The 22,696-nt window shown below is 47.9% G+C and overlaps 1 protein-coding gene across 2 annotated transcripts in view; it reads right to left on the bottom strand.

Moving 5' to 3' along the window:
• The window catches only part of KDM3A (lysine demethylase 3A), a 283,523-nt gene that overhangs the window by 68,847 nt on the left and 191,980 nt on the right, over window positions 1-22,696 (bottom strand). For both annotated transcript variants that reach the window (XM_078678669.1, XM_078678670.1), the window contains exons 21-22: window positions 1,595-1,725; window positions 735-854 (exon numbers count right to left, since the gene is read on the bottom strand). In XM_078678669.1, coding sequence (XP_078534795.1) covers window positions 735-854; window positions 1,595-1,725 — 251 coding nt within the window. The remainder of the gene's footprint in view (window positions 1-734; window positions 855-1,594; window positions 1,726-22,696) is intronic.

Here is a 22,696-nt window from a genome sequence, read left to right as displayed (position 1 = left end):
TTTTCAAATATAGCAACGACTTTGTCTATATTTATTGATTAAGCATTATTATTTGTAAGGGACCACTGTTGCCTTAATAATATTGACTCCCAAGGTCCCTTGCCGACTTCTTTGGGTTCCCTTGTTGTTTTCAAAATATACAATAATCATGACATGGAAGATTGTCCAAGAAGAATGTGGAATTATATTAAAGAACCTCCTTTGAGCAGTCTAGTCCATTATGAATTCAAATACAAACAGTATATTTCCTTTTGCCACTTAATACTGATCCTAGCTAATAAAGTCTGGTAAATCAAGATGGCAGAATGCATCATGTGCTTTATTAACCTTGCTTTAAAGGCTACTTGCAACATATAGAACTACACAAGCACAGACAGTCAAAAATATTTTCTTGAAACAGATAGCATATATGGTTGATATCATTTTGCAGAACAGTTTGACACTTCGCAATACCTGCACACTACATTGGAAATGTGGTAGCATTTCGACAGCCACTTCTACCCAAGATGCACCATCATAGCCCCAAAAGCAGACCTTGGGTTACATTTTTGGTGGTTAACCACTTGGATGCTAGTGCTCGTCGAGGATTTCAATGTAATTTCCATTGAAATCAATGGAAACTCCATGACGAGTTACCCTTGTCATTAGCATCCAAGTTTAATGGCGTGTGTTAGTTTGGGTGGGCAATTTTAAACAGCAGTCAACTTTAAAAAAAAAAATTTAAGCAGACTAACCTTGCTCTTGGTCAGGTTCACCATCAGGAATGCCCACATACACCATCACATTTGCTGCATCAGACACATCCAAATGTAGATTTGTTGTTCCATATTTCCTGTCCTCTTCAGTTATTAAACCTGTTGGAGGAATTTGATTGTTTAAGACAGATTTCTAGGAATATTTTTGTGCTGGTGCAAAGAAAACTACGAGTACAGGTTTTATATTAAAGTCCACTTAACAAACAAGCATGTACCCTTAAAAACGACTATGGAGGACTGAGACCGTAAACTAAATCATTTAAAATAATCAATTTTGTGAATATTTTGGGAGACTTCTGAATGCATGACAGGCAAATACTTCAAATCTCAAGTGCTTCCTTAAGTTATTACTTGATGTGCAAAACTAACTGAAGTTATTACCCATTTGAAATGTATTTAAAAACCTCAGATCAAAAATAGGACAATACGTGTTGGATGAGGATATTTCTAGCTTTTCAAACCATAGCTACCCTTTACTCTTGCCTCTAGATTTACAGATGCATTTAAGAAAAAAAACATTCAAAACTGTGTAAAGTCCCTCTTTAGATTTAAAAACTGAAAAGTCTAACTGAGTGTATAACGGCTGCAATCATACTTTAAAACAAAGGAATACAATGCTGCATTATACTACAGGAGCTCAGAAGAGGATTCAATCTACTTATCATTAAGGTAACAGTAAGAAGGTTGCAAACCTGGGCACAAGCTAGCCTTCAACCACACTGCATACCACATCTCTAAGATAGTCCCCTTGTTTGTAACAAATATGTGAGTCTTTCGATTGTTTGTTAAAAATGTAATTGTTTCTCAGAGGTACAACGTGTTTTTGGTTTATTTCTCACCATAGGCATTATACATCTTGGGTCCCAAATCTGGTCGTACAAAGTAGTCAGGAAGCCTGGAAGCAAGGTTCAGTTTGCCATCTCTTTTGGTATATTCCGGCAAGGGTATGTTATTCATTAGGTCATCAAACCTAAACACAAAATGCAATCACTCGCTGAACAAACAGCATGGTCTAATTCTCAAAATTAGAAAAAACATGGACCCACTTTAGTGCAAGAAAAAAACAGAAGCAGTCGGATTTTTGCATTTTTCTCAAACGTTGAGCGCACCTATTACGATTTTGCGGTTTTCAAGCTTTAAGTGTATCCACAAACAGTTACTTAACAGTAAATATACTTCTCCAGCATTGGTATCTTTTATAAATTCAAATGCTTGAATCATTCCTCAAAGTAAGGTAAGGTATAGTGTGCACAGAGGCCAGTGGATCCCCAGAGGAATAGCGGAGACTCAAGTAGATAATGCCTTACTCTCTTGTATACACGTACACACGCACACACACACACACACGTACGTACACACACACACACACACACACACACACACACACACACACGTACGTACACACACACACACACGTACACACACACCCACGTACACACACACGTACACACACGTACACACACACGTACACACACACACACACACACACAGTTACTTTTCAACAGACATTGAATGCTGATTTGGTGGGAACATTTAGATTACTTTTGCGGTCAGTAAACAATTGGTAAACTGTTTGTAGGAAAGTAGGTTTCTGTTGCAGTTTCCTCCCCACTTTTTGTCAGACTACTGATGCATTTTCACTTGATGTGCCCTCGGTCCCTGCCAATACGGTTCTCAGGTCCTGTGTTCTTTACCCAAAACTAACCCAATTGGTACTCTTTGGCCACAGGTAAGCCCCGGGTACATGGTAGCAGGGCACTGTGACCAGGGAAGACCTCTAAGGGATACAGCACTTATTGTGCCACCCTTAGAGGCCCTGTACTTTTACACACACACTGCCTTTGCAGGCTGCTTGTTTTGGTGCAGAACAAAGTGAAGAGTCGAAAAGGCACATCTGTGTGCCATGCCTACAACCCACTGCCTTGGCATAGGTCAGCCACCCCTCTAGCTGGGTGCACTATACCAGTGGTGAGGGTACAGGTGCATGAGCCCTACAGTGTCTAAGTCCATACTTAGACATTGTAAGTGCAGTGCTGCCATTAAGAGCATATGGTGCTGGGTGTTTATCATTACGAACTCCACAGCACCATAATGGCTACACTGAAAACTGAGAAGATTGGTATCAACTTCTCAGCACATTAAACCCACACTAATGCCAGTGTGGGATTTAATGAAAAATGCACACAGAGGGCATCTTGGAGAGGACACTTGAAAACTAACCTACCACTAGTGTCCAGGCTGAGTGGCTGCTTTCAGCTGCCCCCACCAGACCTGTTTCTGGACCCCTGGGTCGAGAGCCTGCTTCTCTTTGGGGCCATGAAACAATGCACATCCTGGGACGAGGTGTCAAGCCTCCTCCCCAGGAGGTGCAGGGTTCACGAAGGAGAAGCTTCAAAGGCTTGCTGCCTTTGTGAGTTTTCCCAGGCCACTTGCTGCTCTCAGCAACTGGTCCCCACTGGTTCTGACCCCCACTTTGGGCGGAGAACCAGCAGGAAAAACAAGTGAGGAAGAGAGGTGTGCCCACCTCTGCCAACTCCACCCCTCTCAGGTGGGGAAGGCGAGGTGAAGCACAACTCCCAGTCCCACCAGGGACAGGCTCATGCCCCCCTCCCACTGGAGGGTAGCATAATAGGGGGTGTACCCACCCCAGGGAAGGCACCCATGGGTCCCTGCCTTTTACCTACCTGTAACGCCCCTAAATCTAGTATTTCAAGGCACCCCTTAACCTTGCTTCCTCAGAAAAGAAGAAACCATAAGAAGAAGGCCTTGTGTGCCCAAACCAATGGTGCCTAACCAACCCCTAACTTCCCAACTTACCTCTCGAAGTGGTGGTCGCACCCAGAAGACCTTCCTCTCCCTGCCTGAGGTGCTTTTGCAAACCGGAGTTTTTCCATTGAAAACAGGGCGTCCGACTTCGAAACAGCACACTGCACCCGGCCGACCTAGTGCCGCTGAAGGTGTATCTTTGGTGCTACTTTTTTCCCCATTTGCTCTGAGCCAAAGTCCAGGAGCTTTGCCCACAGCCAAGTGGCCTGCTAGTCAGCAGCCACCAACCAGAGGCCCTTCATCCCTCATTGGATAACATTGGGCCTCAGCATTCTGCACCCGGCTTCCCTAGTGCCACAGAGTGTAACTAGAGAACATCCTTGACCCTGGGGGACCCCTGAGTCTACCCCCCAGAACTTCAATCCCACTACCAAATGCTTACCCCAAAAGCGACAACACTATTGTCCTCCATTGGATAACACTGACTGTTTTTCTGTGAAAAGTTTTTAAGTGTGGATTTCGAGAAACTAAAGAAATTCTTTAAAATAGCATATTCTAAGAAAAACGATTTTACTTACCCGTTTTCAGGAAATGTCCCATGTGGGTCTTTAGCCGGTCTGGCTCCGTGCCCAAGTCGAGGGGGAGGCCGGGGTCGACGCTGGCCGGGGCCACAACTGGCGTTGGAGGTAGCGTAGGCATCATCAGAGGAATCGGCGCCGGGGGGAGGTGTTGTGAGGTCAACTGGCGCCGATCTGGATCCAGGGGGGCCCTGCGGCCCCGGAGCCGCCGGCATCGAAGGACTAGAGCTCCAAGCCAAGTCCATGTGGCCTGTAGGCGTGCCGGCGGAGTCGGGCTTCCCAAAGATGGAGTGGAGGGCTTCGTAAAGTACATGAAGCTTGGCAGGGGATGCTCCGGCTCCCAGGAAGGGAGGGAGGGAGGCTCGGAGCCGTCCCCGTAGGCCAAAGGTCGACGACCTTCCACATCCCAAATCAGCCGACGAACGGGGAGAAGGCAAAGAGCGACGGTGCTTCTTCGCTCCCTTTTTGTGCTTCGACTTACCCGATGACTAAGACTTCGAGGAGGAATGATGGTGGTGACTCCGCGACCGGTCCCGCAAACTCTTAACTGGGACCTCGAGAAGGGCGGAGCCGACTGCCGCGCGTCTCGAAGCTTTCGGAACTGCTCCCGCAAAGACTTCGGGTTCATGGCCCGTCAGAGCACGACTTCAGGTCGTGGTCGTGCTCCAGGCACCAGAGGCACGAGGTGTGGGTCAGTGACTGACATCAACTTGTGACAGGAGTCACAAGGCTTGAAGCAGGTCTGACGATGGGACATCCCTACGTACATCAAGAGTCGAACGACTCAAAGAAGTCGGCAAAAGTCGAAAAAGGGTTTGTCAAAAAATGGCTAAGGGTACAGCTCTCTCCGGATCTGCGCTGGCTGGCACGGAAAAAGAAATAACAGACGTCAGTGCACAGGGGTGACTTCTACATAGATATTGCAACGTCATTCCGGCGATAATGCCAACGAAGAACGCAGAGTCGACCGGCACCACCTACTTAAGTGCAGGAGTTCTGCTGCACCAAACCATGCAGCCTGCAAAGGCAGTGTGTGTGAGTGTCTCTAAGGGTGGCACAATAAGTGCTGCAGCCCTTAGAGGCCTTCCCTAGTCATAGTGCCCTGGGTACCTGTGGTACCATTTACCAGGGGTTGACCTGTGACCAGAGCGTGCCAATTGGGTATTGTCTTCAATGCAGTTTTAGGGAAAGAATATAGGCCCTGGGTACCCGATTGGCAAGAGACGAGGGCACACTCAGTCAAAGTACATGAGCAATTCAGCAAAAAGTGGGGGGAACCATGCAAAAAGAGGGCACTTTCTTACAATCTGTAAAGGATATATTAGTTATAGATGCCTTACCGCCCCGCCCATCCTCCCCGCTCTGCAAACTGACTTCTAGGGATAAGGACTCCTTTGCAGGGCCTAGTGTGGCGCATGAGTGGTCAGTGTCTTTCATGGCTCTGCGCTTCTGGTGAGGAAAGTTGGTATTATTTGCTCAAGGGATGTCTGATTGGGATCTACATTCGATTTCTAGCAACACAGACAGAAATTATCCCACTTCAGCCTATATGTTTTACAGTGGCATTAACCCTCGCCTTTGAAAGGTTTGAAATATTGGTTATTGCGATGGCATCAAACACGTACTGCGTTACAAAATCTTTTTACCTGCTGCCTTTTCCAACCCTTCATGATGCAAAGAGCAACCACAATGTTATTGAGGAATATCAGAAGAGGAATGAAGAAGGCAAGAAAGAAAAGGGGAAATTATTTTTTACAAAGATAAACCGCAGAAAAAGGAAAGACTGCAATCCACACCTCGCTGGAGGGAGCTAATTGCACAGAAGAAGCTGGCATTCAACACTAAGTTTTAAAAAACTTAAATAATTAAAAAAAAATGTTTCAAATGTGGTCACCATCATGTTTGTACACTGCCGATATGGTAATTCTTTAATTCCCCAATGCCTGCCATCTGAAGCACAGCACACCACTACTGGCTAGTATGCCCCTGCCTTGTCAACACGGATTCATTTCAAAGGCTACCTTTTTGGTACTAACCCCAGCAAGCTCCGCCAAATGGGGCCTGCAGCTTTCTAACAGTGAGCTGGAATGCTAACGCACATATTAACACCTCGTGCTCGTCTATTTGGCATTCTAAGATGGACACTGTACTGCTTTAATGTCAAATAATCGCACTTCTTACAGCATCCCCCACTCCATTAACGTGCACACCTGAAGTGAAATACGAGCATTTGCATTTATGTAGTGCTTACTACGAGGTGAAGTAGTTTGTCTTAAACAGGCAGTAGTAGAGTAGATCAGGAAGAGGGGCATGGCGAGGTAGCCCTGGGCAGGAGTGTGGGGCCCGCCGCACAATTTGTCAGTATTTTCCCCAGGTCTAATTTAGAAGTGCTGGCCAAGGAAAAAGATCATCTGTATTTATATGTAAAAATCTATTTAAAACTGAAAACCAAGTCTTAGTCATTATCCAGCTTCGGATTTCTGAGCTCAGGAGACTCCCTTCACACGACATGCAGTACGAAATGTTGGGCGTGTTCTATAGGATGCAGTCACCCGATTGGCTGGAGTTTGGTTCTTTTTTGTATTTTTAAATGGATATGGATAGGCTATTAAATGGATTGTTCATTACCATTATAGCCTATGATAATGTTGTGTACTGCTTTAATATAGTATTGTGGAACTTCCACTTCGACGGGGAAAGATTAAGCATGTGAATCTATGAAAGATTCAATACCGGAAAAGTAAAAATGCTACTTACTAGTATGCATCTGTTCTTGGCATGTAGAGCTGCAGATTACTACACTATGCATTAGATCGCCACCTGGTGTTGGGCTCGGATGATTGCATGTTGTCGTCTTGGAAGAAGTAGTTTGTCGTCACGAGATAGGTGACTCCTCCCTTGGAGGATAGTGCGCATGGGCATCGGCTCCATCCTTAGATTGTTTTTCGCCATGATGGGAAATGGAGTTAGTAGAAGTAAAGAAAAGATGCCCATGCGTGTGCATCTAAGTAAGATGAAAACTGGAACAGATACAGGTCCTGGGGAGGCGAGAGGGCATGTAGTAATCTGCAGCTCTACATGCCAAGAACAGATGCATACTGGTAAGTAGCATTTTCTGTTCTGCCTTTATGAGGCGGAGAGAAAGATGCAAACAATGGTTTTGTTTTTTGAAAAGATTTAGTCCTATCTATATAGTAGAGAAGGGCTCTTTTAACATCTAGTGTGTGTAGAGCTCTTTCTGCTGCTACAGAGTCAGGGTTTTGGAAAAACACAGGTAACTGTACAGATTGGTTTAAATGAAAAGGAGTAATGACTTTTGGAAGGAATTTAGGATTAGTTCATAGAACCACGTTGTTACGATGTAGCTGTAAGAATGGTTCTTGTATTGTCAAAGCTTGTATCTCACTAACCCTTCTAAGAGAGGTAATAGCAATAAGGAAAGCTGTTTTCCATGTGAGGAATTGCAGTTCAAATTTGTGTAAAGGTTCAAAAGGTGGTCCCATGAGTCTTGTAAGAACAACATTTAGGTTCCACACTGGAGAAGGTGGTAACCTGGTGGGAATTATTCTTTTTAATCCTTCCATGAATGCTTTAATAGCAGGTACTCTAAAAAGAGTCAGATGTCTGTTTTGTAAATATGCTGCAATTGCTGCAAGGTGCAGGCGTATGGATGAATATGCCAAGTTACATCTTTGTAAATGTAAAAGGTAGCAAATTATATTCTGGATAGAAGCATCCAGGGGGATCTATTTGGTTATTGTTGCAATAAATGGCAAATCTCTTCCATTTCGCAGCATAACAAGCTCTTGTAGTAGGTCTCCTGGCCTCTTTAATAATGTTCATACAGTCTGGAGGTAGGTTAAGATAGCCAAACTCTAAGACTTCAGGAGCCATATTGCCAGATTCAGTTGATTTGGGTTTGGATGTCTGATGTCTCCATGGTTCTGCGTTAGCAGAGATGGTGTTAGGCGTAACTTTTGGTGTGGAACTAGAGAGAGTTCTAGCAGTGTAGTGAACCACAGTTGGCGTGCCCATGTGGGAGCTACCAGGATTAATTTGAGAGACTGTTGTCTGAGCTTGCGTACTACTAGTGGTATTAGTGGTATTGGCGGAAAAGCGTACGCAAATCTGCCTGACCAGTTCATCCATATCGAATTGCCCTTGGACAGCGGGTGTGGAAACCTGGCGGCGAAGGTGGGGCATTTTGCGTTTTGGTGTGTGGCGAATAGATCTATGTCTGGATGCCCCCACTTGTGAAATAATGGTTGAAGAACTTGCGGATGTAGTTCCCATTCGTGAATTTGTTGTGTCTGCCGACTCAACAGATCTGGTATCTGATATTGAACTCCTGGAAAGTGCTCTGCTAACAGATATATGTTTTGTGGAATTGCCCATCTCCAAATGTTCTGTGCGAGCTGGGACAGTTGTAGAGTGTGTCCCCCCCTGTTTTTGTATATAATACATAGCTGTCATGTTGTCCGTCCGGATTAAGACAGCTTTGTTTTGAACTTGTAGTTGGAATGTTTGGAGTGCTAAGAATATTGCTAGCAGCTCTAGATGGTTGATATGGAGCAGTCTTTGTTGAGTGGTCCATTGCCCTTGAGTTGACCGATGTAGGAGATGGGCTCCCTATCCTGTGAGATGAGTCTGTGGTGAGTACTATTTGTGGAACCGGTTCGAGGAACGGCCGCTCCTTGTCAAGTTTTTGGTGTTCCACCACTGCAGAGAGCGATGTGTGCGGCGGTCTCCCAACACCAGGTCTGTTAGTTTCCCTTAAGCCTGGTTCCACTGTTGTGCTAGACATTCCTGTAAAGGACGCATCTGCAGTCTTGCATATAGTACTATGAAGATGCAAGATGCCATCATGCCTATCAGTCTCATGAACACTCTAGCTTGCAGAGATTGTTGATGTTGGAAGACTGTGACTAAGGACTGAATGCTCTGTATCCTTGTTGGACTGGGATACGCTAGAGCTGTAGACGTGTTTATTGTTGCCCCTTGATACGGATGTATATAAGAGGGTTGCAGGTGCGACTTGGTGTAGTTGATTGTGAACCCTAAGTCGTGCAATGTTTGAATTGTTTGATGTGTATGTTGAACACACTGATTGAATGACTTGGCTTTTATGAGCCAATCGTCTAGATAAGGGAAGACATGTATTTGTCGTCTCCTGAGAAGTGCTGCTACTACTGCTGCTAGGCACTTTGTGAATACTCTTGGTGCTGTTGTAACTCAGAATGGAAGGACTTTGAATTGATAATGTTGTCCTTCCAGAACAAACCTTAGATACTTCCTGTGAGCAGGATGCATAGGAATGTGAAAGTAGGCATCCTTTAGATCTAGTGTTGTAAGGAAATCGCCTTGTTGCAGCAGTGGGTGCACTTGTTGTAAAGTGATCATATGAAAATGATCTGATTGTATGTAATGATTGAGGGGCCTGAGGTCGAGAATTGGTCTTAGTGTCTTCTTGATTATTAGAAAATACTGCGAGTAAACCCCTGTTCCTTGGTGTTGAAAAGGAACTATTTCTATTGCGTCCTTTTGAAGAAGTGACAGGACTTCTTGTTTGAGCAGATTAAGGTGCTCTGCAGACATTGGACGCTGGCTGGGTGGTATGTGTGGAGGGGTTGCTGTAAGTTCCAGGCAGTAGCCATACTGGATAACTTGTTTTACCCACTTGTCTGTTGTGATGGAATTCCAGACAGGTAGGAACTGTGTTTATCTGCCCCCCCAAAGGAATGGAATGCTGTTGGGGGTGCAGAGGAAAGTCACTGTTTTGTGGTGGAAGAGTTTTGATTATTGTTGTTACCCCGACCTCTTCCTTTGTTGTTGTTTTCTCTATATCCTCCTCTAAAATATCCTTTGTTAGAGGATGTCTGTGTGTTAGATTTGAAGGATGTTGTATTGTCTTCTCCAGTCTGTTTGGAGCCTCCTCTGTAGAAGGAGCGACAAAAGGAACTTTTAGCTTGTGTGGACTGTAAAGCTCCCATAGATTTGGCAGTATCTGTATCCTTTATCTTTTCAAGTGCTGTGTCTACCTCCAAACAATTGTTTTTGATTAAATGGTTGATTTAAATGGTAGTTTGCACTTCCTGTTTAAATCCTGAAATGCGTAGCCACGCAGGTCTTCTAAGTAAGACACTAGTGTTGACAGCTCTGGATGCAGTGTCTGCCACATCAAGTGCACACTTGATTGAGGCATTGGAAATTAGCTTGCCTTCTTGTATAAAGTAGTTTGCCTGCGCCTTATATTGGTCAGGTAGATGTTCTAGTAGTTTCTCTAACCGATCATAGTGAGCCCTATCATATCTTGAAAGGAGGGCTTGTGTGTTAGTTATACGCCACATGTTGGTAGCTTGCGCAGCTATTCTTTTGCCTGAAGTGTCTATTACCTTAGATTCTTTGTCAGGTGGGGGTACCTCACCTGACGTTTGTGAATTTGCCCTTTTCCTAGCATTTGATACAACTAGTGAATCTAAAGGTAGTTGTCCTTTAATGTAGGCTGAATTCGCAGGTGCAGGCCTGTATTTTTTTCTCAAATACTGGGTTTAGGATCCTAGTACGTACAGGGTCTTTAAATATCTCTGGAGCATGTTTGATGACCCCTTTAATCATAGGAAGAATTTGAACAGACCTTTGCGATTGTTCAAATGTGTCTAAAAGAAAATCTTCCTCTGCCTCATCACATCAGAATGCATAGTGACTCCATGGTAAATGGCAGCTCTGTTCAGCAGGTGTCCAAAACGAATGTTATCTTCTGGGGGAGAAGGTTTTGATGGGTATGAGGGTCTGGAATATCCGCTACATCCTGTGGGTTTGGGTACTCCCAGTCTGTATCATCTATAGGGTATGGGAAAGGCTCATCTGGGTCTATCCCTCTCCCTGAACTATACTCATCATCATTTTGAGGCGAGTGTGAAGACAGAAGAGGAGAATGTGGAGGAGAAATCTGTGGTGAAATTTTTTTTTTTAAACTTTATTTTTCGGTTTTGCAGAATAACATTTAAGAACCCCCCTCCCACCCCCCACCAATGGCATCAGAACAAAACATGTATACATATCGACAGACTCATTATGGCACTTTGTTCATCTTGAATATAAGCTTCACCTGGAGCTACATGGACCCTTATGGCATGGCAAAATAACATATAAATAAATAATGTCGTGAGAAAAATGACCACACCCTGCACTATACAGTGTACTAACCACCCCTTAGGAAACTCCCTTGACTTCCTGATCAGATCCCGACCCCTGCGGCGAAAATAGCTCTCCACTCGTCCCTTCAGAATCACTTTGGGAAGATTGCCCTCTCAGAGCCAACCCCGAAATACACATGGCTCTCCAGGCCAGTTGGTCCTCTTGCAATTTCTCGTCTCTCCTACTGCGCTGCATATGTGTTTCTTCAGCTAGGGCCCATTCTCCCACGTCTCTAAGCCACTGGAGTATCTCTGGGGCCCTCTGTCCCATCCAGGAAATGGCTACCCTGCGCCTAGTCAGCACTAACCTCAATTACAGTAACCTATAGGAAAGCTTCAGTTTTCTCCGTTTAGGGACCAACACTAGCAGGCAGTGCAACGACGTGAGTGTGATGTGGAGGCCTGTAGTGGCAGTGATGTGTTCCACAACGCTCATCCAAAAGCACCTAACTAGCAGGCTGTCCCAAGCTAAGTGTAGGAAGCCCGCACTCTCTCGCAGGCCCTGATAGTGTAAATATTGTCCTCTGCCGAGGCCAAATGTCTCCTCCGCCTGTTCATAGGTGAGGAAGGTCTCAGTAGGGTATAGGTCTGCCATGAGTTCACAGCCCCCCTCTCGCCAGGCACGAAAGGACATATGTTGTTCCATTGTTACCATGGGGGCCAGGATCCAGATCGGCAGGTCCCTATGGAAGGGTGCTATCCGCAGGACTCTCTCAATAAACTGTTGCCAAACGCTCGCCGTGTGTCTTACAACGTAGGGCAACGTATCATTTGCCACCCTGATGCGCATCAAAGCCACCTGTAACTCCTGCCCTGTTGCTCTACCCGCTAAAAGTCGCGTCTCCCAAACATCCACATCAGCAAACCATCTAGCCGCCGGTTGCAGCTGGGCCGCGTAGTAATATAAGTTAAAGCGCGGGGCCTCTAGGCCACCCTCCTCATAGGAACGCACAACCGTATGAAGAGCCACTCGACTACGCCGGCCCGCCCAAAGCAGGGACGTAACTAGCATGTTCAGGGTGCGAAAGATCCTGGGGGGGGAGAGGACACAGCGTATTTTGGAGGACGTAAAGCGTCCTCGGCAGCATCACCATCTTAGCGACGGCTAGCCGACTCATAAGGGACAGTGGCAGGGTATTCCAAAAGGACACAGATTGCTGCAGGGACTTAATCACCCGATCAATATTACGGGCCAATAATTGTGCATCCGTTGAGGCCACCTGGATACCCAAATAGCGAAAATCTAATAGTTTCTTACCTGTCGGTGTAGTTTTGCAGCTTGAAGATCTTTCTGGATTCACTATGCTGTGCATATTCCGCAATCTGGTGGTTGGGTCCGGAATCGTAGTCTTTTTTCTCTTTTTTTTTGTCGTAGCCCAGGTGGGCGTCGACGTCCCACCATTTGGTGTCCTTTCGGTGACGTCGGCGTGCTTCCGGCGGAAGCTACCACCCTTGGGCGCCATCTTCGGATTCTTTTTTCTGTCTCTTTTCCTGGTTTGTCTTTGTAGTGAATCCATGGCTATGTATGTTAATCGTTTTTTCAACCTTAGTGTTTCCACGTATTTTGTAATTGTTCCAACTTGCTTTCTTTTCCATGTTTTTCCACCCTCTTTTCCAGCCTCATCTTTCTGGTGGAGGCGGGTGGGTTCGCTAGTGAATCCAGAAAGATCTTCAAGCTGCAAAACTACACCGGCAGGTAAGAAACTATTCGTTTTGCAGCGTGAATCTTTCTGGATTCACTATGCTGTGCATAGATTTTGTAGCGGTTTTCGTTACTTTTGTGGCGGTTGGGTGGAAGATGAGCGTTGGTTGCTAAAAATATGTTGAAGCACTTTTTGTCGTACTTGTGCTTCCTTGTTCATCTGTACATCCACGCAGTAGTGCTTCGTGAAAGTGTGTACTGAAGCCCATGTTGCCGCCAGGCATATATCCTGAATCGGTGTGTTGGCCAGGAAGGCAATTGTTGGTCCTTTCTTCCTGGTGGAGTGGGCTCGTGCCCCTCCCGTTAGCTCCTGGCCAGCTTGCTTGTGGCAGAACTGAATTGTCTGTGCGATCCATCGGGCTATGGTGTTTTTCGTAACTGGTTTGCCCATGTAACTGTTAGCGAAGGACACAAAGAACTGTTTCGTCTTCCTGTGGTCCTTCGTTCTTTCAATGTAGTGCATCACAGCCCTTCTTGCGTCTAGGGTGTGGAGCGACCTTTCAGCGCTTGTAGTGGGGTTTTGGAAGAAGCTAGGGATCTGAATACTCTGATTCATGTTATGTTATGTTGTTATGTTATTTATATTTTTATAGCGCGCAGCTGCCCCAGCAAAGGGGCGTCCTGGCGCTTTTGACAGATGCTATAACATAACACACAATAAAAGAAAGGAAATTAACTAGACACCGGAAACAGGAAAGTTTTAATCGCCTGCCTGAAGGCGAGCAGATCTTCAAGAGCTCGAATGTGTACCGGGAGCGAATTCCATAAGCCTGCCGCTAGCACCCTAAAGGAGCGGCCACCCATTCTGCTCAGTTTGAAGCGTGGACAGACGGCCAAATGAAGCCCTTCCGATCTCGGGGATCTCGAAGGTGTGTAGGGCGTAAGGAGAGGGGCAAGTGCCGGCGGCGAAGAAGATTTCAAAATTTTAAAGGCCAGACACAGCGCCTTGAACTTAATTCGCTGTCTGACCGGGAGCCAGTGCAGGGCCGAGATGGTACCAGACACAGAACAATGTCTGGGGAGGCCCACAATGGCTCGTGCCGCGGCATTTTGTACTCTTTGGAGCCTAGAGGCCTCCGCTTGATTCACCCCTAACAGCAATGAGCTACCGTAGTCCAGCCGAGATAGTATTGAGGCCTGGACTACAAGCTGTCTGGTAGGGGGATCAAAATACTTTAGGACCGGCCTAGTCCCACGCAGAATTCCATAGCACGTAGCAGCCACCTTCATGGTGTGGTCTCTGAAGGTAAGCGCAGAGTCTACCCAGACTCCTAGATTTCTCACTCCAGTAGCTGGAATAGGAGTGACCTTGACACCACCTTTGGCATGAAGTGTGGGTCAGTTCTCATCACGACCCTGTCACTGTGTATCTGGATGTAGGGTTCCTGCAGTGTGAGTGCCTGCAGTTCGCTCACCCTTCGTAGTGAGGTGATCGCCACCAGGAAGGCCGTCTTCATTGTCAACATTTGCAGTGATGCTTTGTGGATGGGTTCGAAGGGTGCTTTCATGAGCTCCGTCAGTACCACGTTTAAGTTCCAGGCCGGTGGCGGCATTCTCTTTGGCGGCGCTATTCTTTTAGCCCCTTCCAGGAATCTTTTCACGACTTGAGACGTGAAGAAGCTTCTCCCTGTTTCTCCTCTTGTGTATGCCACAATCGCTGCTAGGTGCACTCTCAGTGAGGATGAGCTTAGCTTTGCCTTGATTAGGTGTGTGAGGTACCTTAGCACCGTGGACTCCTTGGTCAGTCTCCTTTGGAGTTGTTTTTTGCAACACCATTGAGTGAATCTTTTCCACTTTTCCCCATAGCACTTGCGTGTGCTGGGCCTTCTTGCCTCTCGCAGCACCCGCAGGGTGCTCTCTGGTCGTTTCAGGTGTGCAAATTCTAAGTCCTCAGGAGCCAGGCTGAGAGGTTGAGGCTCTCTGGCTCTGGGTGTAGGATTTCTCCGTTTTCCATGGAGAGTAGGTCTCTTCTTTTTGAGAACTTGTGGGGAGGCCCCTGCGCCATCTCCATTATCTGAAAATACCACGTCTGTCTGGCCCATTGTGGTGCCACCAGGATGAGCGTCATGTTGCTCTTCATGCATTTGTTGAGCACCCTGGGGATCAGTGGTATCGGGGGAAAAGCGTAGGCTAATGTTTTTGACTAGCTTATCCATAGGGCATTCCCCTGGGACCGTGCCTCTGGTTGCCTGGATGCAAAGTATTGGCATTTTGCATTCCAGTGTGTTGCAAATAGGTCTATTGTTGGGGTGCCCCACTTCCTGAATAGACTGTTTCCTGACTGTTGAGTTCCCACTCGTGGGATGCTGAAGTCTGCCTGCTGAGCCAATCCGCTTCCACATTGTCCTTCCCTGGCAGGTGTATGGCTAGCAGGTCTATTTTTAGTGGTATGGCCCATTTCCAGATCTCTTGTGCCAAGTTTGACAGCGGGAACAATTGAGTTCCCCCCTGTTTGTTTATGTAAAACATCGTTGTGGTGTTGTCTGTTTGTATTAGCACCTTCCGGTTGTGTAGGTGTTTCTGAAAGGCCTTGAGGGCTAGCGACACAGTTTTCAGTTCCAGGTAGTTGATGTGCCTGACTGAATCTGTAGGGCTCCACAGACCCCTCACTCTGAGCCTGTTCATGTGTGCGCCCCACCCCTTCTGGGATGCGTCTGTGGGGATGGTCACTGTTGGCTCCGTTGGTGTTAGAGGTTTCCCTTCTGTTATTCTCTCCTTGGTCCACCACCTTATCTCTTCCTGCACCCTGTGCGTTACAACCACTAGATCCTCCCAACTTCCTGTAGCTTGTGACCATTGTTGTTGCAGCCACTCTTGGAGTGGTCTCATTTGTAGGCGTACATTGGGGACCAGGTGGATGCATGATGCCATCATCCCCAAGATCTTGCTCACAGTCCTCACTGTCAGAGATCGCCCCTTCTGGTAGTGACGTTTCTCCCTCAGTAGGCTGAGCGTTCTCTTTTCGCTCGGTAAGACTCTGCATTGTATGGTGTTGATCTGGGCTCCCAGTAAGATCTGGTTCCATCGAGCTTTTGCCCCAGTGTATGGAGAAACCCAGGTTTGCTAGCGTTCCTGTCACCTGTTCTGCATGTTCTTTGCATGCCCTGTAGCAGTTTGCCTTCACCAGCCAGTCGTCGAGGTAGGGGTACACGTGTATCCCCTTAGGTGTGCGGCCACTGCCGCAAGGCATTTGGTGAACACCCTTGGTGCGGACTTTAGGCCGAAAGCTAGGGTCGTGAATTGGTAGTGATCCTTGTTTACAGTGAACCTTAGCATGTGCTTGTGCTGCTTGTTCATGGGGATGTGCAGGTATGCATCCTTGAGGTCTATGGTAGACAAGAAGTCCCCTGCTTTTATCTGAGGAATGACCTCTTGTAGGGACGTCATTTTGAATTTTAGAGTTTTAGAGTTTTGACGTATTTGTTCAGGAACCGTAGATCCAGGATGGGTCTTAGGCTTTCGTCCACCTTTGGCACTAGGAAGTAGTTTGAGTACACTCCCATGTTCCGTTCTTTGAAGGGGACCCGTTCTATGGCCGCTTTGAGGAGGAGTTCTTGGGCTTCCTCTTGCAGTAGTTGCAGCTCTCTTCCTGAGTGCTGTCTTTTCCTTGGTTTTCTGTTTGGTGGCCTTTTTTCCAACTCTATGCAGTACCCGAACTGCATAATATTGAGTATCCACTTGTCTGTTGTTATTTTCCTCCACTCCTGGAGAAAAAATCTCAATCTTCCTCCTACCGGAGTTGCATGTTCCTTTGTGTCTTGTCCGTGTAGCCGTCTCCTCTTTGTTTTCCCGTGCTCCTCCCCCGGAGGGTGTGGGTGGTAGAGCACCTTCTCTCGTGTGAAGTCACTTAGAGGGGGGCTGTTCGCCACCTCTTCTTCTCTGGCCCCGTCCATTTCCTCTCGATCGAAAGGACTGGCCCCTGCCTTGGTAGTTCCAGTTTTGCCTCTGCTGCCCCTGGTGGCCTTGGCTGTCACTCTGTTGCCCCTGGTGGAAACTCTGGTGAGAATCTCCTCGCTGGCTCCCACCTCTGCCGTTCGGCCTCTGCGACGGAGTGCCCCTTCTCATCCCTCTGGGCAGGAACTGGCTCCTTGTCTGTATGGGGAGCAGTGTCTCGAGCAGGAAGTCTGCTTTTGGCTTCTCCTCTTCCAGCTGAATTCCATAAGCTGTTGCCGCCTTTCTTACCACCTCATTGTATGCCCCAATGTCATCCGGTGGCGAAGGCCTCGAGGGGTATGTTTCTACCGCCTCCTCTGGGTTCTCGGCCTCGATGTCCTGCCATTCCTGGTCTTGGGCCGTCGAGGAACCTGAACCGTAGCTCGACTGCTGTTCCCCGTAATCCCCCTCTGTGTAGTAGAGGTCCTCCTCCTCTTCGTGCTCCGAAGGTTCCGGAGTTTTCGGCGGCTCTTCGATGTCGAACTCTTCGATTGCCTGTACCTCAGCGACGGTCGGTGCCGGCTTCGGGGGGGATCTTGTAACTTTTCATTTTTTCGTCGAAGTCCTTCTTTCTCTGAAGGATGTTCTCCATTTCGGCCTCGAGCCTTCTCTTTTTTCTCTGCATTTCTGCGGCCTGTTCGTCGTCGAGCGTTTCGGCCGCCCTTTTCGGCGTCGAAGCTTTCTTCGCCTCTTTTTCTTTCGACGTCGAAGTCGAAGGCCCTTTTTCGGGGGCTTGCTTCGATGACCTTTGCTTTTCGCTGGTCTTCTGCCTCCGGGAGTCCTTCTCGGAGGATCCGCTGGGCTCTTTTTCGGAGGATGCAGCTTCGGTCGTCGATTTGCTCGGCGCCGGTGCTCCTTTCGAGGCTCTGTGCTCTGACTTTCGAGAGTCTGCCTCAGGTTTTCGAGGCCCTGTGGGAGTTTTCGGGGTCGTAGACTCTCCTACCTTATCAGGCGTATTCTTATCGGTCTCAACGACCGTGAAGTCATCTGGTCCTTCGGCGATGTTGTCCTCATCGTCGGTGGAGAGGCCAAGTTCATAAAGCGTCGGGGCTTGGCCTTTGCCCTGCATCGTGTGGTGAGCCGTCCTCTGTCCTTCTCGAATTCGGAGTGTCTTCGGCTTGAAGACAGAGCAGGCGTTGCAGTCTCTGCTCTCGTGGTCGATTGGCAGGCAGAGGTTGCAGACTGGGTGCTGGTCCTTCTGTGCGAACTTGTGGTGGCAGTTCTTGCAGAATTTAAACGGCGTCTTGTACATCCCTGCGCTCAGGGGGCCCCCTGTGTGCGCATTCCTTCAAGGGCGTCGAAGATTTCGAAGTTCTCTCCTTTCTTCGTCGTCTCCTCGCTAAAGGTCCTCTTCTGTCGATGTTCTCAGGCCTTCACCTGTGAGTTTTTCCTGTATTTTCTTCTTTCCTCCTCCAAACTTCTGGAGCTTCACGCGACGATCCAGACCCAACGGCAGAAAAAAGAATCTGAAGATGGCGCCCAAGGGTGGTAGCTTCCGCCGGAAGCACGCCGACGTCACCGAAAGGACACCAAATGGTGGGACGTCGACGCCCACCTGGGCTACGACAAAAAAAAAAAAAGAGAAAAAAGACTACGATTCCGGACCCAACCACCAGATTGCGGAATATGCACAGCATAGTGAATCCAGAAAGATTCACGCTGCAAAACTTCCCTTTCCCAGCGTAGTCCAAGCTCCGGCAAATCCTCCTGGGGCACCGAGTCAAGGCCCGATAGCGTGAAGATCAGGGACTTGTTTCGGTTAAGCCTCAGTCCCGACGCCTCACCGAACCGATCCAGATGATATAACAATATCGGAAGCGCCTCTCTCAGGCTTTCAAATAAAACAAGGCGTCGTCTGAGTACAAAGAGATGACATTACATGCGTCTCCGACCAGAATGCCCCATTGGGACATCTCAGAGCGGATACGAACGGCAAAGGGCTTATAGCTAGAGCAAATAGGAGAGGCGAGAGTGGACACCCCTGTCGTATACCCCGTCCTAGCTGCCACTCCTCTGAACGTGTGGCTCCAAGTCGTACCATAGCCTGGGGGGACTCCTAGTATACGGATCCAACCGCAGAATTTGGGGCCCAATCCCATCGCCCGAAGAACCTCCTGCAAGTAGCCCCAGTCAACCGTATCAAACGCCTTGGCGAGGTCGATGGATACCAGCACGGTCTGTTCCTCATTGCCTTGGACTTCGTTTTTAATGTGATTCAAGCGCCGTAGATTCATGGCGGTGTTGCGCCCAGGAATAAACCTGTATTGGTCTGGATGGACCAGGTGTGCCATATGAGGTGCCAGACGGGTGGCCAATAGCTTGGTCAATATCTTCGCATCCGTGTTAACCATAGTGATCGGACGATACGAACAGGGATCGTGCTCCTCAAGCCCTGGTTTAAGGATCATGCAGATTTCCCCCCTAGTCATGCTCTGTGGGAGAGACCCGCACTCAAATGCCTCGAGAAACACCTGCAAGAGGAGACGAGGGAATATGCTACTTACCAGTATGCATCTGTTCTTGGCATGTAGGGCTGCTGACATTTATATCTATGCATAGATCGCCGCCTAGTGTTGGGTCCGGATGATTGCACATGGTTGTCCTGGAAGAGTCTTCGAAGTATCACGAGATAGGTGGCTCCTCCCCTGGACTACAGTGCGCATGGGCATCCCCTCCATGCTCAGATTGTTTTTCGCCATTGTGGCAGAGTGAGTGCGATATAGTAAATGATGACCATGCATGAGAATAATTCAATTAATTCTGAGTGCTACAGCTGCGACAGGCACCGGGGAGGAGGGCGGGCGATATAAATGTCAGCAGCCCTACATGCCAAGGACAGATGCATACTGGTAAGTAGCATATTCCGTTCGAGGCATGTGGGCTGCTGAATTTATATCTATGCATAGAATAAATAGTAGTACCCTCCTTAGCGGCGGTTGCCCGTGCCAGCTGCAGCAGCCTGAAAAAGAGTTCTGAGAACGGCCTGACCTACAGCAGCTTGCTGTTTTGAGTGTACATCCACGCAGTAGTGTTTGGTGAATGTGTGGATGGTGGTCCATGTGGCTGCTCTACATATGTCCTCTAGAGGAATGTTACCCAGGAAAGCCATGGATGCTCCCAACTTGCGTGTGGAATGCGCTCTTGGGGGAACTGTTAACGTGCGTTTAGCCTTTTGATAACAGATTTGGATGCACTTAACAATCCATCTGGCTATACCCGATTTAGAAATTGGGTTGCCCATGTGCTGTGGAGAGAAGGCAACGAACAGTTGTTTAGTTTTCCTGAAATCTTTAGTCCTGTCTATTTAATACAGAAGAGCCCTTTTAACATCTAGTGTGTGTAGTGCTCTGTCCGCCACTGAATCAGGATTTGGGAAGAATACAGGTAGTTCAGTAGTTTGGTTAATGTGGAACTGTGACACTACCTTGGGCATAAATTTAGGGTTGGTGCGCAGCACAACCCTATTAGCATGTATCTGAATGAAAGGCTCCGGAATAGTGAGGGCTTGCAGCTCGCTAACTCGTCGTAGCGACGTAATTGCCACCAGAAAAGCCACTTTCCATGTGAGAAATTGTATCTCACAAGAGTGAAGAGGTTCAAATGGTGGGCCCATGAGCCTGGTGAGGACTATGTTGAGGTTCCAGACAGGCGAAGGCGGGTGTCTTGGAGGAATGACCCTTTTCAGTCCCTCCATAAAAGCTTTAATGGCTGGCACTCTGAAAAGGGATAGGTGCGGTCTATTCTGAAGATAAGCCGCCATTGCAGCTAAATGTATCCCGATGGAACTATACGCTAGATTACACCTGTAGAGGTGCAGCAAATAACCTATAATGTTCTGCGTGGAAGCATCAAGTGGATTTATGTTATCATTGGAGCAATAGAGAACAAAACGCTTCCATTTTGCCGCGTAGCAGGCCCTGGTGGTAGGTCACCTAGCCTCCTTTATGATGTCCATACAGTCAGGAGGCAGGTTTAGGTAGCCAAACTCTATGACCTCAGGAGCCATATTGCAAGGCTCAACTGCTGCGGATCCGGGTGCTGAATGTCTCCATGGCTCTGAGTGAGGAGACTGGGTGTGAGTCTTAGGCGCTGGTGGGGAACCACGGAAAGTTCCAGGAACGTGGTGTACCATGCCTGCCGTGCCCACGTTGGAGCAACCAGGAGGAGCGTCATGGAGTTTTGCTTCAGTTTGTGTGCTACCAGCAGTATGAGTGGTGCTGGAGGAAAGGCGTAAGCAAATCTGTTTGACCAGTTCATCCATATCGCATTGCCCTGAGACTGCGGGTGTGGGAACCTGGCGGCGAAGGTGCGGCATTTTGCGTTTTCGTGTGTGGCGAAGAGGTCTATCTCGGGATGACCCCACTGCTGGAAATATGGTTGGAGCACTGAGGGATGTATCTCCCACTCGTGCATCTGATGGCTGTGTCTGCTGAGCAGGTCCGCCATCTGGTTGTCCTTGCCTGGGAGGTGTTCCGCCATGAGGAACATGTTCCTTTGAATGGCCCACTTCCACATGCACTGTGCTAGGTGTGACAATTGTGGAGAGTGTGTCCCTCCCTATTTCTGGATGTAATACATCGCAGTCATGTTGTCCGTCCGGATCAGCACGACTTTGTTGCAGAGATGCAACTTGAATGCCTTCATCGCCATGAAGATTGCCATCAGTTCCAGTAGGTTGATGTGCATCTTCTGCTGTTGCGGTGTCCATAGTCCCTGCACTGTATAATGGAGGACATGCGCTCCCCAGCCCTGGAGAGATGCGTCCGCTGTCAGTACTATCTGTGGTACAGGCTCTTGGAACAGTCGCCCCCTGCAAAGGTTGTGTGTGTTCCACCAATACAGAGAGTTGTATGCGCGACCGGTCACCAACACTAGGTCTTTTAGCTGTCCTTGAGCCTGGTTCCACTGGCGTGCCAAGCATTCCTCAAGCGGACGCATGTGTAGCCTCGCGTGAGGGACTATAAAGATGCAGGAGGCCATCATGCCTATCAGCTGCATGAACACTTGCGCTGGGAGTGAGTGTTGCTGCCTGAATTTTTGAATCAGCACCCGCATGCTGTTGACTCTCGCGGAGTTTGGCTGCGCTGTGGCAGTGAGAGTGTTTATCACTGCGCCCAGGTACTGCTGTACATGTGCGGGTTGAAGATGGGACTTTCGGTAATTGAGCGAAAATCCCAGACTGTGTAGGAGGTGGATTGTGCGTGACATGTGGTTGGCACACTGCTGGGCTGACTTTGCTTGTACAAGCCAGTCGTCCAGATACGGATAGACATGGATGTGTAGCCTCCGAAGATGCGCGGCCACTGTCGCCAAGCACTTTGTAAACACTCTGGGGGCTGTAGTGACCCCGAAAGGCAGGACCTTGAACTGGTAATGCTGGTTGTTGATGGTGAACCTGAGATATTTCCTGTGACTGGGGTGAATGGGAATGTGGAAATAGGCATCCTTCAGATCTAGGGTTGCTAGGAAGTCTCCTTGACTGAGCAACGGGAGAACTTGTTGTAACGTGAGCATGTGAAAGTGTTCTGATAGGATGTATTGGTTTAGAGGTCTAGAATGGGCCTGAGAGACCCGTCCTTTTTTGGGATTAAGAATTACAGTGAATACACCCCTGTTCCCTGTTGTTCTAAAGGCACAAGTTCTATGGCCCCTTTTTGCAGCATGGATAGGACTCCTTGCTGCAATAAGTGCATGTGCTTGGCGGACATAGGACGGTGCCTTGGGGGGTATGTTGGGTGGAGTGGAGTGGAGGTTAGTTCTAGACAA

The sequence above is a fragment of the Lissotriton helveticus genome, chromosome 2_2, assembly GCF_964261635.1.
Source record: "Lissotriton helveticus chromosome 2_2, aLisHel1.1, whole genome shotgun sequence".
NCBI classification, from domain to species: domain Eukaryota; kingdom Metazoa; phylum Chordata; class Amphibia; order Caudata; family Salamandridae; genus Lissotriton; species Lissotriton helveticus.
The sequence above is the reverse complement of the archived record's forward strand: the minus strand, read 5'-3'. Positions and strand labels throughout refer to the sequence as shown.